The 16,916-nt window shown below is 45.9% G+C and overlaps 1 protein-coding gene across 1 annotated transcript in view; it reads left to right on the forward strand.

Annotated features, from left to right (window-relative positions):
* The window catches only part of LOC106543090 (fatty acyl-CoA reductase 2), a 41,711-nt gene extending 26,764 nt beyond the window's left edge, over window positions 1–14,947 (forward strand). The window contains exons 5-12 of the mRNA XM_087722256.1: window positions 509–686; window positions 5,596–5,640; window positions 6,827–6,945; window positions 7,295–7,362; window positions 8,192–8,363; window positions 10,366–10,495; window positions 11,182–11,309; window positions 14,416–14,947. Of these exons, the coding sequence (XP_087578382.1) occupies window positions 509–686; window positions 5,596–5,640; window positions 6,827–6,945; window positions 7,295–7,362; window positions 8,192–8,363; window positions 10,366–10,495; window positions 11,182–11,309; window positions 14,416–14,578 (1,003 nt within the window). The 3' untranslated portion in view covers window positions 14,579–14,947. The remainder of the gene's footprint in view (window positions 1–508; window positions 687–5,595; window positions 5,641–6,826; window positions 6,946–7,294; window positions 7,363–8,191; window positions 8,364–10,365; window positions 10,496–11,181; window positions 11,310–14,415) is intronic.
* The last annotated feature ends 1,969 nt before the right edge of the window (window positions 14,948–16,916 follow it).

Consider the following 16,916-nt stretch of genomic DNA (forward strand, 5'->3'; position numbering starts at 1 on the left):
AGATTCTGTGCAGTTTGGAGAACCCCCAAATCCCACTCCTGGCTGGTATATAGAGCTGTAGGGAAGGTAAGTGAAAGCCACTCCTGAGTGGTATATAGAGCCGAGGTTGCGCAGTGGGTAGAGTGCAGTACTGCAGGCCACTTCAACTGACTGTTATCTGCAGTTCAGCGGTTCAAATCTCACCGGCTCAAGGTTGACTCAGCCTTCCATCCTTCCGAGGTGGGTAAAATGAGGATCCAGGCTGTAGGGGCGATATGCTGACTCTGTAAACCGCTTAGAGAGGGCTGGAAGCCCTATGAAGCGGTATATAAGTCTAACTGCTATTGCTAACTGCTGTATAAATCTAAGTGCTATTGCTAATGCTATCTTAAAAGAGGACCTGCCACGTATATAAAACTTTTAACTTTTCCAAGGAGATGCATGTGAAAATATGTAAGGACAATGCTTTAAGTTTAATTTTCTCCCATCAATATGTTTTATTTTATTTTTTAAAAAAATATCCTGCTAGGTGGATGGATGAGTCCCTCATTGAAGCGATCACCCCCAATTTGATTGGAGACTGGCCCAACACCTACACTTTCTCCAAAGCTCTGACTGAACATCTGATCCAGCAGGAGAAAGGGGACTTAAATGTTGCCATCGTTCGACCCTCCATCGTGGGGGCTAGTTGGCAGGAGCCCTTCCCGGTAAACATGTGTGTTCTTCTTGTTAAAATGTTTTTATTTTTCATTTTTCATTTTCATACAGCCACTTATATACTGGGCATAACCGGGGCCATACAACATTAAACAATAATCACAGCAGTTCCTCTTGTCAGCAATACCCCCAGAAATATAAATAAAATAAAACTCAAACTCAAATAGAAACCCAATATACCTCTTCCGCTCTCCATACACCTCTTTTCTTCCACCCGCCTCCAACTTACTATCTTCCCTCCATCATTCCCCTCTACCCTACTTCCCCTCCCCCTCTACCACTCCTCTCTCCCACTCCACTCCCTCCCTTCCTTCTCACCCTCCCTCCCATCCTCTCTCCCGCCCTCTCTACCCATCTTTCTTCTATCCCACTCCTCCTCCCCTTGGTGTATTTCTACTATATGTCAATGTTCATTTTTTTCATTTTTCATTTAAGTTTATTTATAGGCCGCCCTTTTCCCTGAGGGGACTCAGGGCGGCTTACAACTCATGTAGGAAGGGGAAACATATAATGACATATAGGACAATACATAATTAAAAAGAATAAGGCAACATTCATCATTTGGGCGGGGATGGATTATAATCTTTAACCCCAGGCCTGACGGGATAGCCAGGTCTTGAGGGCTGTGCGGAAGGTCTGGAGGGTGGTGATCCTCCACGGGGAGATCGTTCCAAAGGGTCGGAGCTGCTACTGAAAAGGCTCTCCTCCGCGTAGTTGCCAGTCGACACTGACTGGCAGATGGAACTCGGAGGAGGCCCAATCTATGCGATCTAATGGGTCGCGAGGAGGTAATTGGCAGGAGGCAGTCTCTCAAGTACCCAGTATTCAGCTTGTCCTATTTTTACGTGTGTGCTCTTCTGTTGCTCAATTTACATGCTACTTCTGGCAAAAAAAGGTTGATTCAGAACCATTCCCTAATGGCTCTAAATAAGAATGTGCTTCTTATGCCCTGACAGCAGAACTGGCAGCAGTTTTGAACAGTGAGGAGGTTGGGGAGGAACCTGGGCCAGTCCTGGAGTCTGGGGAAGGCTCTGATGAGGGCTCTGCAATGGCCGATAAGATCCCACAGGGTGGGCCTCCTTCGGATGCCGTCAGCTGGACAGTGTCGGCTGGCGGGCCCCCGGAGGAGAGCCTTCTCTGTGGCTTCTCCGACCCTGTGGAACCAGCTACCCCCAGAGGTCCGGACCTTACCCACTCTCATGGCCTTCAGAAAAGCTGTTAAAACCTGGCTGTTCCGGCAGGCCTGGGGCTGTTGACCTTATTGTAAAGGTCCAGCCCTGATTAGAAATGTATGCGTGTTGGGAATTTTTAAATTATTCTTTTATTTTGCTTTTCTTTTTCTTTCTTTGTAAGCCGCCCGGAGTCCTCCAGGATTGGGTGGCCTAGAAATTTAACAAACAAACAAACAAACAAACAAACAAGGACAGGGCCGTCTGGCAGTGATCAGACATCAGTGAGGCAGAAGAACAGCTTGAGCCTGTTCCCAGTGTGCCCATGTGCAGAGTTGTCAGATGAAGGGAACAGCTAAGGAACAAGGGTTAACTTGGGAGGGTAAAGCCACAGGTGAATGGCCCCTCCCATAGGGAATAAAAGAGGAGCGAAAGGGGAGTGGAGTTTGCAGGAAACAATTAGTTCATTCCTCCATTCTTGCCAAGTATTGGGGCGTTTAGAAGATATCGGCCTGGCCACTCTTCAAGCCTGATAAAAGTCGGTAATTGTGAACTATCTTGAAAGACTGTGGGGGGGGGAAAGACTTTGCTGGAGAGGAATTCACTGTACATGAAATAAAAGGGGTTTATCGAGACGAGGACTCCGTGCTGCTGGGAAAACCTAGGTCAGAAGAGTGCTTCTCCTGCTTTTGCCAAAGCCATCACTAATAACCTTTAAAGCTAAAACAAGTAAACCTGGATTCATGGATGGGATCTATTATGGAATCTTAGGGTCAGAAGGTCATGTGCCCAAAAGAATGTCTGCAAAGGCTTAATTTTATGGGCACAGCCACAACATTGAAAAACAGACAAACATCCCAAAGGCATAGGAGTCTAATCTCCATCCAGAAATCATGATGAAATCCCTTGTCTAGAGTCAAGCCCTTCAAATTAATTACAACAGAACACTGTTTTCTAGAAACTTGCATCTGAGGTTATATAGTGAGCATCTGGATGTTTTTAAGAAGAGTCTCTAGACCAGATGGGTTAAACTCAGGGCCCAGGGTCTGGATCTGCCCCACAGGATGGTTAGATCCGGTCTGCGGGGCCACCCTGGAAACCGTGAAGGATTGGCCCACAGTGCCTATGCCAGGGCTGCCATCCCGATCTCTGTTTTCACTGGCAGAGGGCTGCAGGAGGCCGTCGCAGCCGAAAACGGAACTCGGGTGCCCATTTTCACTGGCAGAGCTCTCCAGCCACCACAAGCGCCCTCGACACAAGTGATGTCAAGCTGGCCATGCTTCCCACCCAGCCCCCTCAAGGTCAAACACAACCCTGATGCAGCCTTCAATGAAATCGAGTTTGATACCCCTGGTCTAGATTATCACTTATCTAAATTGGCATTGGTTTTCCTTCTTAAGCAGGGGGCTGGACTACAAAACCTCCAAGGTCCCTTCCAGAATCTATCCTATCCTATCCTAGTCTAGTCTTCTTCATTATTCTATTCTATTCTATTATATTCTACTGTACTCTACTCTACTCTACTCTGCGCCATGCCATGCCGTGCCATGCCATTCTATTTATTCTACCCTACTCTATTCTTCATTCTACTCTACTCTACTCTACTCTACTCTACGCTACGCTATGCTATGCTATGCTATGCTATGCTATGCCATGCCATGCCATTCTATTTATTCTACCCTACCCTATTCTTTATTATTCTATTCTATTCTATGCCATGCCATGCCATTCTATTTATTCTACCCTACCCTACTCTATTCTTCATTATTCTATTCTATTCTACTCTATTCTATGCCATGCCATGCCATTCTATTTATTCTATCCTACCCTACTCTATTCTTCATTATTCTATTCTATTCTATGCCATGCCATGCCATTCTATTTATTATACCCTACCCTACTCTATTCCCTATTATTCTATTCTATTCTATGCCATGCCATTCTATTTATTCTACCCTACCCTATTCTATTCTTAATTATTCTATTCTATTCTACTCTATTCTATGCCATGCCATGCCATCCTGTTTATTCTACCCTACTCTACTCTATTCATTATTCTATTCTATTCTATTCTACTCTACTCTACTCTACTCTACTCTACTCTACTCTACTCTACTCTACTCTACTCTACTCTACGCCATGCCATGCCATGCCATGCCATTCTATTTATTCTACCCTACCCTACTCTATTCTTTATTATTCTATTCTATTCTATACTATTCTCTCTCAAACTTTACTTCCCAAATAATAACAGATTCCTCAGAATGATCTACAACATTTGGTTAGGTGCCTCAAGGACTCTCTTTTAAGTAGAGAAATGGACCATTATGTGAATAATAAATACAGAAGAGAAAGTACTTGCAACTTATGGTTTATGGCGAAAGGTACTCTGAAACACACCAAGAGCCATATCCACCACGTGTATTTCCCTTCCATGTGCTTCAGATTGAACCCAATATTTGCTCACAGCCGCTCAACCGAAAAGGTGGCTAATTAATACCAGCAGCCTACTAATCAACAAGAGCAAAGCACGCCATAACAATTCAGGTCTAGGCAACCAGTTCCTAGGATAGGAAAGCCTCGGAGGCAACTCTGCCCACACATTCTTGGGCAAGAGCTAGCAGCCTCCTTCAGGAAAGCAGCGGGGAAGTAGATCTCCCACCTTCCAGTCTGACTATCAACAGCCTCTTAGTACAATTGATGCTGGACGAACAGGACTAACGCCTGAGACATTTAGATTTTGACCGTGAAGGGTCTGTCTTTCTGTTCTTCTGCAGATTTGTGTCTCTTCATCAAAATTCAAGGATATAGCAATAGCAATAGCAATAGCAGTAGACTTATATACCGCTTCATAGGCCTTTCAGGCCTCTCTAAGCGGTTTACAGAGAGTCAGCATATTGCCCCCAACAATCTGGGTCCTCATTTTACCCACCTCGGAAGGATGGAAGGCTGAGTCAACCCTGAGCCGGTGAGATTTGAACCGCTGACCTGCTGATCTAGCAGTAGCCTGCAGTGCTGCATTTAACCACTGCGCCACCTTGGCTGGCGAAACAAAACTGGTAACCTCCATATTAGATTTCAAAAGTTTGGGCAGTATTCATGTCTTCATGCTATCCCCCTTTTACATTCTTTCTTGTTGGTTACCCCTTTGTTGTTGTTAGTTGCGAAGTCACGTCCGACCCATCATGACGCCGTGGACAACGTTCCTCCAGGCCTTCCTTTTCTCTACCATCTTCCGGAGTCCATTTAAGGTCATGCCGTCTGCTTCGGTGACTCCATCCAGCCACCTCATTCTCTGTCGTCCCCTTCTTCTTTTGCCCTCAATCATTCCCAGCATTAGGCTCTTCTCCACTGAGTCCTTCCTTCTCATTAGATGGCCAAAATACTTGAGGTTCATCTTCAGGATCTGGTTTTCTAAAGAGCAGTCAGGGTTGATCTCCTCTAGGACTGACCGGTTGGATCACCTTGCAGTCCAAGGGACTCGCAGGAATCTTCTCCAGTACCAGAGTTCAAAGGCCTCAATTCGTTCTCAATTCTTTCTCAATTCTTAGCAAGCATTTAGCATTGTTTGCAATATTGGCTTAATCCATCTGTGAAGAGCAAAATTCCGCAGGAGAACCTCAATTTTCAGTCCTGAAGGTGCTTGACTCTGTAAGCCAGCTGAAATATGTTGTAGACAATCTTAATAAACATGCAGACTCCACAACAATCTATGCTTCGTTTTTTTCAGGGCTGGATTGACAACTTCAATGGTACGAGCGGCCTCCTTGTCGCAGTAAGTAGAGATGAAAATAGGACTTCAAAAAATCTTGGGAGCAGTGAAACAGGCCCAGAAGAAACCACGAAGAACCAAAGCATGAAGCTTATCTGGAGAGATAAGGGCAGAATCTAGTGATTCTGACAATGCATAGCCTAGGCCAGGGATGTCAAACTGGATTTCTTCGAGGGCCAGATGAGCGCTGTAGTTCTCCTCCATGAGCCAGTGTGGGAGGGAGGAGCGTTGGGGAAGAAATGGAGTAGATGTGTCCTGCAACACTCTGCTGGCCAAAATGAGGCACGGGGCAGCCGCACACAGACTCCCTGTGCCGCCTCTTTGGCCGGGACGGCCTCCAGAAGCTATTTGTCAGCCAAAATAGGGCATCCTTGTTTTCGGCCTCCATGGCCTCCTGCAGCACCCTCCCAGACATTTTTGCCCAGCAGAGTGCTGCTGGAGGCTGGGGAGGTTCAAAACGGGGGCCTCATGACACTTCCATGTGGCCCGTTTTTGGCTAGCAGACTGCGTTGGAAGCCGGGGAGGCCGAAAACACAACACACAAGGGCCTTGCAAGACTTCCCTGTAGCCCATTTCGGCCGGCAGATGCACTGCAGGCTGGTCCTTTGATATTTCCGTGGGCCAGATCTAGCCTTGAGTTTGACACCCCTGGCCTAGGCTGATCAAGGAGGAGGTTTACCAGGCCTGGTGTTTCTGAGCGAGTTCAAGAGCTTTTGGCTCTCCTGACTAATATGACAGTTAAAGCACCAGAATGATCACACTGCAACAATGGAAGGCCAGATTCCAGGGAGAGCAGAGATGGTTCCATTGTTACAGAATTCATATCTCAGACTAACTAAGCCAGAGGTGGCTTCCTACCTATTTGGTCTGGTTCGGCCGAATCGGTAGTAACTCTGATAGACAAGTGATTGTGCCAGTTCTGTGATTGGCGACATCATCTTGATTTCCTGTTCTGCACATGCGCAGAACAATCTTCATTGGAAAAAATGTAATTTTTATTCATTTTTAATGCACGCATGCGCAGACCGTTTCAAATGAAAATGTGCATGAAGCGAGCGCACGAAGCAAGCACAATTTTTTTTAAAATACCGAACCAGCAGTAATGGCAGCTGGAACCCGCCCCTGAACTAAACTCTATGCTAAATAAGGAAGTCGAGTTACATAGGTTAATTAACTTCTTTATTTCTAGGGTGCAAAAGGGATTTTACGGAGTATAAAATGCAATCCAGCTGCCGTAGCTGATATTATCCCAGTAGACCTGGCTATCAACTTAACCATCTCCGCTGGCTGGTACACTGCAGTTCACAGGTGGGGTCTCTTTCTTGAGCAAGAGATAAGCCAATGAGGTAGAATGGGTTCCCCCTCCCCCCAAGGTTGCAAGTTTTTCAGGAGCTGCCAAAGCTGCTGATTCCTCATATCCTCATCCACGTTTTTAAAGCTTTCTGAATGTCCAGCAGTGCCTCCTACAGGCAGTACTGCAGTACAGTAGAGCAATAGCACTTATACACCGCTTTACAGTGCTTTACAGCCCTCTCTAAGCTGTTTACAGAGTCAGAGAGAGAGAGAGAGAGAGAGGGAGAGGGAGAGAGAATGAGAATAAATGTAGTATTCATACATTTGGTGCATTTTGTGAACTTTTTATTTCTATTCTTTTCAGGCCCAAATCGCCACTGATCTACAACTGTACCTCAGGTGCACTCAACCCGTTGTCATGGGATGAATTGCGTGAGTATTTTTTTTTTTTTTTTTTAAGAATCAAGGATTCAGAAAATTCCACTAAACTTTTTGGTTGGAAACCATCCTTGACAGCTTGCCTTGCCGCTGAGATTTAAAGGGGCACCACTCTCATTGTGGATAAGAACGCACAGGGTGAGGTTCTTCACACGATTCGGTTAATGTAACCTGACAATGAAGTTACAACGTCCGTCTGTGCTTCTTGTGTGGAAATACTTTGCAAGGCTGACACTAACCCAATGATTTGTTTTATTGTTTTATTTGTGAATCTCTAAGGCCACCTTCTGGTTAATAGGAAGAGCCGAGGTGGCACAGTGGTTAAATGCAGCACTGCAGGCTACTTCAGCTGACTGCAGTTCAGCAGTTCGGCTGTTCAAATCCCACCAGGCTCAAGGTTGACTCAGCCTTCCATCCTTCCGAGGTGGGTAAAATGAGGACCTGGATTGTTGTTGGGGGCAATATGCTGACTCTGTAAACTGCTTAGAGAGGGCTGAAAGCCCTATGAAGCGGTATAGAAGTCTAACTATTGCTATTGCTATTGGAAAGCGGTGGCGCTAAACACTCTTTGTAACATCATAATAACAATGATAGTGATAACAATAAAAAAAGACCAATGGCTGAGGGAGGAGACATTTCTTTCCTGACAAGGAGTAATTCCTCTTTCTTCAGCTATATTTACATCATGTGGCAGGAAACCACATCTGGTTTCTTTGATGGTCAAAGAGCACTTTGCCTTCTCCAATGCACATTTCCGATAATTGTCCCTTTTTTCATGCAATTACCACAATGGGTGCAGTATCTCCTTTCTACCATTCTGCAGAAATTAAGGCAACGAATATGTATAAAAAATATCCGGTGGAGAAACCTTTCAGAATACCAAAGGCCAACGTAACCTCAAGCTACCTCCTCCATCATTACTGGACATTTGTCTATCACACCATCCCTGCTTTTCTCTGGGACCTGCATCTGCGGCTGCTAGGAAAGAAGCCACGGTGAGATTGCATCTACATTGTGAGGTGTAGGGCATCCTTCCAAAAAAGTCCAGGTAGCAGTTTTAGGGAAGCGCCCTTAAGAATACAGATGTTGCAGCCCGCCAGCTGCAAGCACAGCTGGTGGCAGACTCGGATGATGAGGGGGTTGGGGAGGAAGATGGGCCAGTCCTGGAGTCTGGGGAAGGATCTGATGAGGGCTCTTGTGTCGGAGGCACAGTTGGGGCCAGGGCAGTACAACATTCCCCAGCTGCCTTTAGAGTCGGAGATAAGTGGAGGAGAAGAAGAGAGCCGAGGTGGCGCAGTGGTTAAAGGCAGCACTGCAGGCTACTTCAGCTGACTGCAGTTCTGCAGTTCGGGGGTTCAAATCTCACCGGCTCAGGGTTGACTCAGCCTTCCATCCTTCCGAGGTGGGTAAAATGAGGACCCGGATTGTTGTTGGGGGCGATATGCTGACTCTGTAAACCGCTTAGAGAGGGCTGAAAGCCCTATGAAGCAGCATATAAGTCTAACTGTTATTGCTATGAACAGCTGAGGCCTGTTCCAGATCCGCGTATGCACAGAGCTGTCAGGAGAGGAGAACAATTGAGGACAAAGAGCTGACTCGGGAAGCAAGGCACATAGGGACGCTGAATGGCCCCTCCCTGGCTGGGGAATAAATAGAAGCAAAAAGAGGAGTGGCATTGTGGGAGACAACCAGGGGCGAAATGCTAATGGTTCAGACCAGTCCACCCGAACCAGTAGTAAAAATTGCTAACGTTTCAGACAAACTGGTAGTTCCAACGATCAGCTATGCAACAATCAGCTGTGCCGCCCGATTTGTATTAACTAGAAAGCAGGAAATCCTGCTTCCTAGCAAATCTAAATCATGTGGCATAGCTCTTCCCCCCCCCTCGCTGTTCTACTTACGTTTGCAGACTCAGAAAAGACTTCTTAATCCTCCTTTGTCAGCACTACATGGCAGCCCCTGTGGTGCGCACGCAAAGCGAACCGGTAGCAAAGTGAACCGATAGCAGAGTTCAGAACATTTCACCCCTGGAGACAACCGTGCGGATTTATTTAGGAAGACTTGTGTATTGGGGTTCGTGCCTCAGAAACTTATTGGCAGGAATTAAATTACAGCTTTGCGACTGTCAAGGACTGATAAGGTCTGTTGTTGCAATTCATCCTTGGAAGGATTATTGCCTGGACTTTTCTACATGTGAATGCCGTGAATTCACAGTAATTAAATAAAGAGGATTTTTTCAGAACAAGGAGTTTGTGCATTGATTCTACTAAGGCTGGGACAACAGATGACCTTTTTCCAGGGAGGACTACCGTATTTTTCGGACTATAAGATGCACCGGAGTATAAGACGCACCATGATTTTGAAGAGTTAAATTTAAAAAAAAACATTTTTGCACTCTGCAGGCCTCCCAAACCCTCTGCACACCTCATTTTGTGCACAAAAAAAAGGGGGCATGCAGAGACTGTGGGAGGCTTGTAGAGTGCTCCTGGGGGCTGGGGGAGCAAAAACCAGCAAAAACAGCCCGTTTTTTGCTCATTTTTGCCCTTTCCAGCCCCCAGGAGCACTTTGCAGGCCTCCCAAACCCTCTGCACATCCATTTTTGCAAAGGGGGAGGGGTTTCAATACGCCAAAAATGCTGTATTCAATGTATAAGACACACCCAGATTTTTACCCTCTTTTTTGGGGGGAAAAGATGCGACTTATACTCCAAAAAATACAGTACTTTCTCCATCAATTTGACAGCTTTGGGGACGATCTGATTGGCTTGCAGCTTTGCTTGTTGTTATGTGTGCGTGCGTGCGCGTGCGCGCACACACCCCCCAATACAACAACAACAACTCTTCTTTCAAGGTAATAATCCTTCCAACAGCTTAAAAACAATGGAAATGATTCTGATTGAAAACACAATCAACTAAATGAATCATTACGAGCCAATATTGGTTGTGGTGGCCCTTCCGACCTATCTATGGGCAGATACGTTTCCCTTTTGTCTTTCAGGATGATGAAGCTTGTCACCCGCTTGGACAAGACCTTGAATCTTCTTGAATATTTCATCAGCAATTCCTGGGACTGGAGCTACGAAAACACAAACATGCTACTGAAAGAGCTCAATCCAAAAGACCGAACTGTAAGCATCTTATTGAACCCCAGATCCCATCAATCGAATTTAAATAATTAAAAGGGTATTCGGGCTAGATTGCAAACGATTTCCAAAAGGGACAGATTCCTTCCTCAGAGTGCTTTGCACTGGTGGGATTCAGACGGTTCGCATCTGTTCAGGCGAACCGGTTGTTAAATTACACACACACACAGGCACACAGACACACAGTGGTGGGTTTCAAAAATTATTCGAACCTACCCTGTGGGTGTGGCCTCCTTTGTGGGAGTGGCTTTCCGCCCATGTGACCGGATGGGAGTGGCTTGCCGCCCATGTGACCGGATATGAAGATGCCGACGACACTTGTCAGAACCACCTTAAATTACCTCACACACAGCACTGGCATGCATAAGAATATGAGGTAAACTTGTTTTTTAAAAGGCATCTTTGGTTTGCGTTAAAACAACTTCAACACACGCAATGTTCTGATTGCACCACAAACGCAGTAGTCATCCTTACCTTTCACAGAGGCACTGAGTTTTATAAATAGGAGCATGATAGTGTAGAATAATCATATCCAAGGACCAGTGGTGGGTTTCAAAAAATTTTGGAACCTCTTCTGTAGGTTTCCTGCTTTCTGGGTCCACTGGTGGAACCTCTTCTAACCGGAATAGTCCTTCTCCATTTTAAGTAGCCGTCTTTCTGTTTGATTCCAGCTGTTCTGCTTTGACATTTGCCAATTGACTTGGTCAGAATATATGAAAGATTACTGCTTAGGAACTAAGAAGTATCTGTTGAATGAAGATATGGCTGGACTTCCTGCCGCCCGACAGCATATCAGAAGGTAAAACGCCATACAATCTTTTGTGTTAACTTTCACAACCTGAGAACAGAATGCGTTCAGTGAATGAAATTGTTTGGTCACCACAATTAGGGGTTTGGGCTGAATGCCACATTTAGCTCAACCAAACTTGGTACACAGATGACTTACCCTCTGGAAACAAATACTGTGGCGGTAAGACACCCCTAACACCCCTCAGGGGGTGTTTTGTTAAGATACAGCCTGTTGTGCCTTAAAATGGATTCTACCGTACTGCCTTAAAATTGCTTCTATTGTACAGCACAGTGGAGTTGCCACGGCACCAGCTTCACAGTACTTCACAAGAGGGCTCCCTCTGGTAAGGGGGAAAATCCAACATTAGACATTGTGTCGATGTTCATGGAAGGGGGGTTGGGATAAATAAATATCTCCAGCTCTATTCTGATTACAATACAATAGCAGAGTTGGGAGGGACCTTGGAGGTCTTCTAGTCCAACCCCCTTCCTAGGCAAGAAACCCCATACCATTTCAGACAAATGGCTATCCAACATCTTCTTAAAGACTTCCAGTGTTGGGGCATTCACAACTTCTGGAGGCAAGCTGTTCCACTGATTAGTGGTATTAACACTTCATGTGATCTTGATTCTATCCCTCTGATTGATTGATTCATTCATTCATTCATTCTGCGGTCAAGCTATTCTCCAAACCACCTGAAGCCGAGACATGAACCAATGGATGGAAACTAATCAAGGAGAAAAGCAACCTAGAACTATGGAGAAATTTCCTGACAGTGAGAGCAGTTATCAGTGGAACGACTTGCCTCCAGAAGTTGTGAATGCTCCAACACTGGAAATTTTTAAGAAGAGATTGGACAACCATTTGACTGAAAGTGTATAAGGTCTTGTGCTTCAGCAGGGGGTTGGATAGATGGCCTCCAAGGTCCCTTCCAACTTTGTTGCTCTATGTTATTCTAAAAGTAATGTTAATTCAATGCCTCTTGGATGCTATTCTTCCCTGTATTTAATAGCAATAGCAGTTAGACTTATATACCGCTTCATAGGGCTTTCAGCCCTCTCTAAGCGGTTTACAAAGTCAGCATATTGCCCCCACAGTCTGGGTCCTCATTTTACCCACCTCGAAAGGATGGAAGGCTGAGTCATCCATTGAGCCGGTAAGATTTAAGGATTTCTCATTCCTATCACCATAAGCATGAAACGTGGAGAAGGTTGTCCAAGAGCTGAACAGGAAGACTTAACAATAGCAATGGTTATTTAGCTTAGGTAGTCCAGGTGCATCTCATGTCTGATCCCTACTTAATAACCTAGATATCGGGTTGCTATTCTCATGAAATGCAGTGTTAACATTCCGAATGGTTAGTGGTAGGTGGGAACGGACATTGCTATCTGGAGCTGGACTGCTTAAACCTTCTATCTAAGGTGGATAAGGAAACCTCATAACAGGAGTCTTTAAGATCTGGGTCATTGGGTCTTCTCATCATGTCTGTCAGGGTTCCAAAAAAGTAAATCAGAGTCCAAGGCAAAGTATTGCTCAAAGTTCCAATTTATGAAGAGAGCCATGTTGGCACATCTGGGAAAACCCGAATCTGAAAGCTTCCCGATTTTCCCCACCACCCAGTTGAAAGTTTAAGATCTTGCCCTCGCACCCATAAATCCATCCCATGGTCCAGTCTCCCACTGCCATGCTGGCAGTTCCACCCATCCAGTTCCGGTCAGGTGCAGAGGTGCAAAGACAAAGGATGACCTTGGCTTTCTAGAAAGAATTTTGTTATGGCTACATAGTCTGTGACTCCGTACAATTCCCCCCCTCCCATTTTCCCACAATAGAAAATGCACAGTAGAATAATGGAAAGTGTGGCAGGCCAAAGACCCGAAAGAAAAGATGGCTGCAGGCCTGACATTGTCCCCTCTCCTCCCTCCTGTTTCCCTAAATCACTGGGATGATAGGGATGGTCACAGGTGGGCTGCTGGGGGTTTGGCACAAGTTTGGGCAACCCTCTAGCGAAGATTCTGCATGGTTTGGCGAACCTCCAAATCCCACTTCTGGATGGCCCCGCCCACCCCTCCCCACCATTCCCCTCCCAGGAGACTCCAAGCAGCCCATTCATTGGGCCAGGTAAGTGCACGAGGAGGGTCGGGGAGAGGGGAAAACAAGCTTATCGGAGTCTCTGGAAGTCTGGAAATGGGCCTGTTTCTGGTCTATAGAGCTAGAGAAAGCAGTTTTCATCCTATTGGAGGTTTGAGAAAAGCCTCCAGAGCTTAGGAAGGGTGCAAAATAGGCCTATCTACTGGAAGTTCAGGAAGTCAAAAATAGGCCTGTTTCTGGCTTCCAGGGGGTCTCTGGAGCCCAGGGGAAGCAGTTCACCCTCCCAGAAGCTCAAGGAAAGCCTCCAGAGCCTGGGGAGGTCACACACCCCTCGCTGCGGTGCAGGAGGTTGACTAGGCCATGCCCATGATGACCACGCCCCACCAGCAACAGAGCAGCAAACCCATTGCTGCAAATTTTTTGCTGTGCCCCTGGATGGAATGATTATTTTATTTCGGGCCAAGGTGACACAGAAGGCAATACGTTTTTTGATGCGTTGAGTTCATCTCAACGGGGTACTTGAGAGACCGCCTGCTGCCAATTACCTCCCAAAGACCCATCACACAGATTAGGCCTCCTCCGGGTTCCGTCTACTGGCCAATGTCATCTGGCTATTACCCGGGGGAGGGCCTTCTCTGTGGCGGCACCGGCCCTTTGGAACAAGCTCCCCACAGAGATTCGGACCCTCACCTCTCTCCAGGCCTTCCGAAAAGCCGTTAAAACCTGGCTATGTCAGCAGGCCTGGGGTCGATGAGTTCCCTTCCCCTCTCGAATCGTGTGGCTGTTGGTTGTTTTTAATTCCCTTGTACTTTTTGTTGTAGTTCTTGTGTTTCCCTTCCCCTCCCTTGGGTTTGTGCGCCGCCCTGAGTCCCGCTGGGAATAGGGCGGCATATAAATAAAATGAACCTTGAATCTTGAACCTTGACTCTACAAATTCCAACTGGCGGTTGATCTGGTGTCTCTATCTGACACTACCATAGTTCAGCTCTTCTTTTTTTCCCCTCTCTCTTTTCTCTTCTTTTCTCAGGCTCAGGACCATCCAGTTTGCCCTGAAGGCCGCTCTGCTTGTGATCGTCTGGCGCGTCTTCATTGCAAGGTCGCAGATGGCTCGTAACGTCTGGTATTTTGTACTAAGCCTCTGCTACAAGTTTTTTAGCTACATTAGAGCTTCCAGCACCCTTCGACCTTGACTGAGCCTTTCAAGGGACGGTTCCCTATGTCCTGGAATAACCTTCATGACCTCAAATCGACTCCTGGTTTCTGTCTGCTCCAACAGTAACGAGATACCTTCCAGCTGTTTGTTTAAGCATTCAACAGATATTACAAGAGACTTTAATTGCTACTACTGCTACTATTAAGTTATTGCTGCTGCAGTGGGCACTGACGTCCTGTTCCTACATCCATCTCTTATGAAGCTGCATTTTTCACTATGGCATTTACCCGTTTTGTTTCATCCCAGTGCCCAGCTGATGCATGAAAATCGGCACTAGATATCTTCTACCCAGAAGTACTGAATGATATAATTTTCAGGCATTTTGTACTGTATATGAATTGATTTGTATTCCATGTACTCCTACTGAATCCAACCAGCAGAGCTAAAAAAAAATATGTTTGTATAATTAAGGTTCGGGGATCTCCTTCACTCCTACTGATGATGGGAACCAATGTGACATCAACCAAGCAATGACAGCTACTTTTGAGGGTGGGATATCACACACACCCCCACCCCCTGTTCTGACCGAGACTTCCCGAGATCATGAGGCAAACTCCTTATCCCGACAAAAATCCCTTTTATAAATTTACTGTGACTTCTGCTCATTCAGATCCAGCAAAGTCTTTCAAGGGAGGATTTATAGTCACAGACTTTATCTGGCTTGGAGAGCTGCCAGGTCGATATCTGCAAACTTGGCAAGGAGTCTTGGAGAGTCACAAACCAATTAAGTGAACTAATTGTCTCCTGCAAACTCCACTCCCCTTTCGCTCCTCTTTTATTCCCTCTGGGAGGGGCCATTCATCGTCCACCTGCGGCCTTACTCCCAAGTCGACTCCTGTTCTTTAGCTGTTCCCTTCATCTGGCAACTCTGCGCATGTACACACTGGAACAGGCTCCAGCTGTTCATGTGCCCCACCGATCTCTGACTCTGAAGGCAGCTGATAACTGGAATACGGCTCTGGCCCCCTCTCTGCCTCCGACACAGAGCCCTCATCAGAGCCTTCCCCAGACTCCAGGACTGGCCCATCTTCCTCCCCAACCTCCTCACTGTCCAAGTCACAACACCCTCTTCCATTTGTTTCATGATTTAATACTTTGAACCTCCAGAGATGAAATGCAGCTTTAAATAGAGTTCACACTAAAGTAGAATAAAGTATGCATTAAAAATATAAGAATGAAGAGGTGGCATAAAAAGGATAGTCTGAAGCTTGCTTAAAGGAAATGTCATCAGCCTCTAACCACAAGATATTCTAGCCAATGTCCCTATGTCAAAAGTCCAAACCACAAGGTTCAGATAAAATTCATTAATGACACGTGGTCCCTACCTGTAACAAAAGGAGGAGTAAGAAGACCCTCATCTACTTATAAGGCTTTTCCCCGAAAATAACCAATAAGAAATGAGTTAAGTATTTCTGTGTTGCAATGGTTTTGAGAATGTGTAAGAATGTGTGCTTTGAAGGTTGTTCAGAATTTGCAACGTTAGCCATTTCGCTAACTTTCTGAACCTGGCTGCCAAATAAACCTTTCCTATATCCCGAGAAGCCTAAAGCCTGTCATTTTCTGCAACAACACAAGGGTAAACTGGCTTTATACGTGTGCCCACTTTGCAGGAGGCCCTTCAGGGACCTCCTCATTATAGAGGACCCCAACCCTTAAACAGCATTCCCAGGAATCTTGGGCAGAAGCTGTGTCAGCTTAAAGGGAATACCATGTAAGGTGAGGCCTGTCCTGCATCCACAATCATCACCTTCTTTTAATCTCCCATAATCCCTTGTGGGGTGGAATCTGGGCAACTGAGCTAGCAGAGTGTTTTGATGGCCAGATGTCCTTCCTGTCACCAATGCAGAGTTTTGTTGAGCAGATATACCGTATTTTTCGGAGTATAAGAAGCTCTGGAGTATAAGACGCAACTTAGTTTAGGGGGAGGAAAATAGGAAGAAAAAAAATCCATCTCTGCCTACCAGCATCCATGGTATCCAGCTGACACATGGTAACAAGGCCAGCCAATGAATAGGCATATCAACTAAGGCAGCCAATGAGGGCTATTTGGACTCTGAAATTTGCTGTGTGAGCCACAAGGAGACAGGAAGGAGCCTCGCTTAGCTGAGAACTAAAAGTGAAACTGCTTGTGTTTTGCTTGTATTTACTGCTACCTTGGAAAACCTGCTTTTGGTAATGTATTGTATATTATTATTATTATTATTATACAATTGTATCACAGCGGCCAGTTGTTTCGCCGGATTTGGCATTGGTTACTAGTCGGGCCCCACCCAGGGGCCTAGGACGTCGTAACGTATTTTGGTAATATGCGTGCA

This window comes from Thamnophis sirtalis, unplaced genomic scaffold (genome assembly GCF_051295495.1).
Source record: "Thamnophis sirtalis isolate CommonGarterSnake01/CBP01778 unplaced genomic scaffold, rThaSir2_p1.2 scaffold_9, whole genome shotgun sequence".
Classification (NCBI taxonomy): Eukaryota; Metazoa; Chordata; class Lepidosauria; order Squamata; family Natricidae; genus Thamnophis; species Thamnophis sirtalis.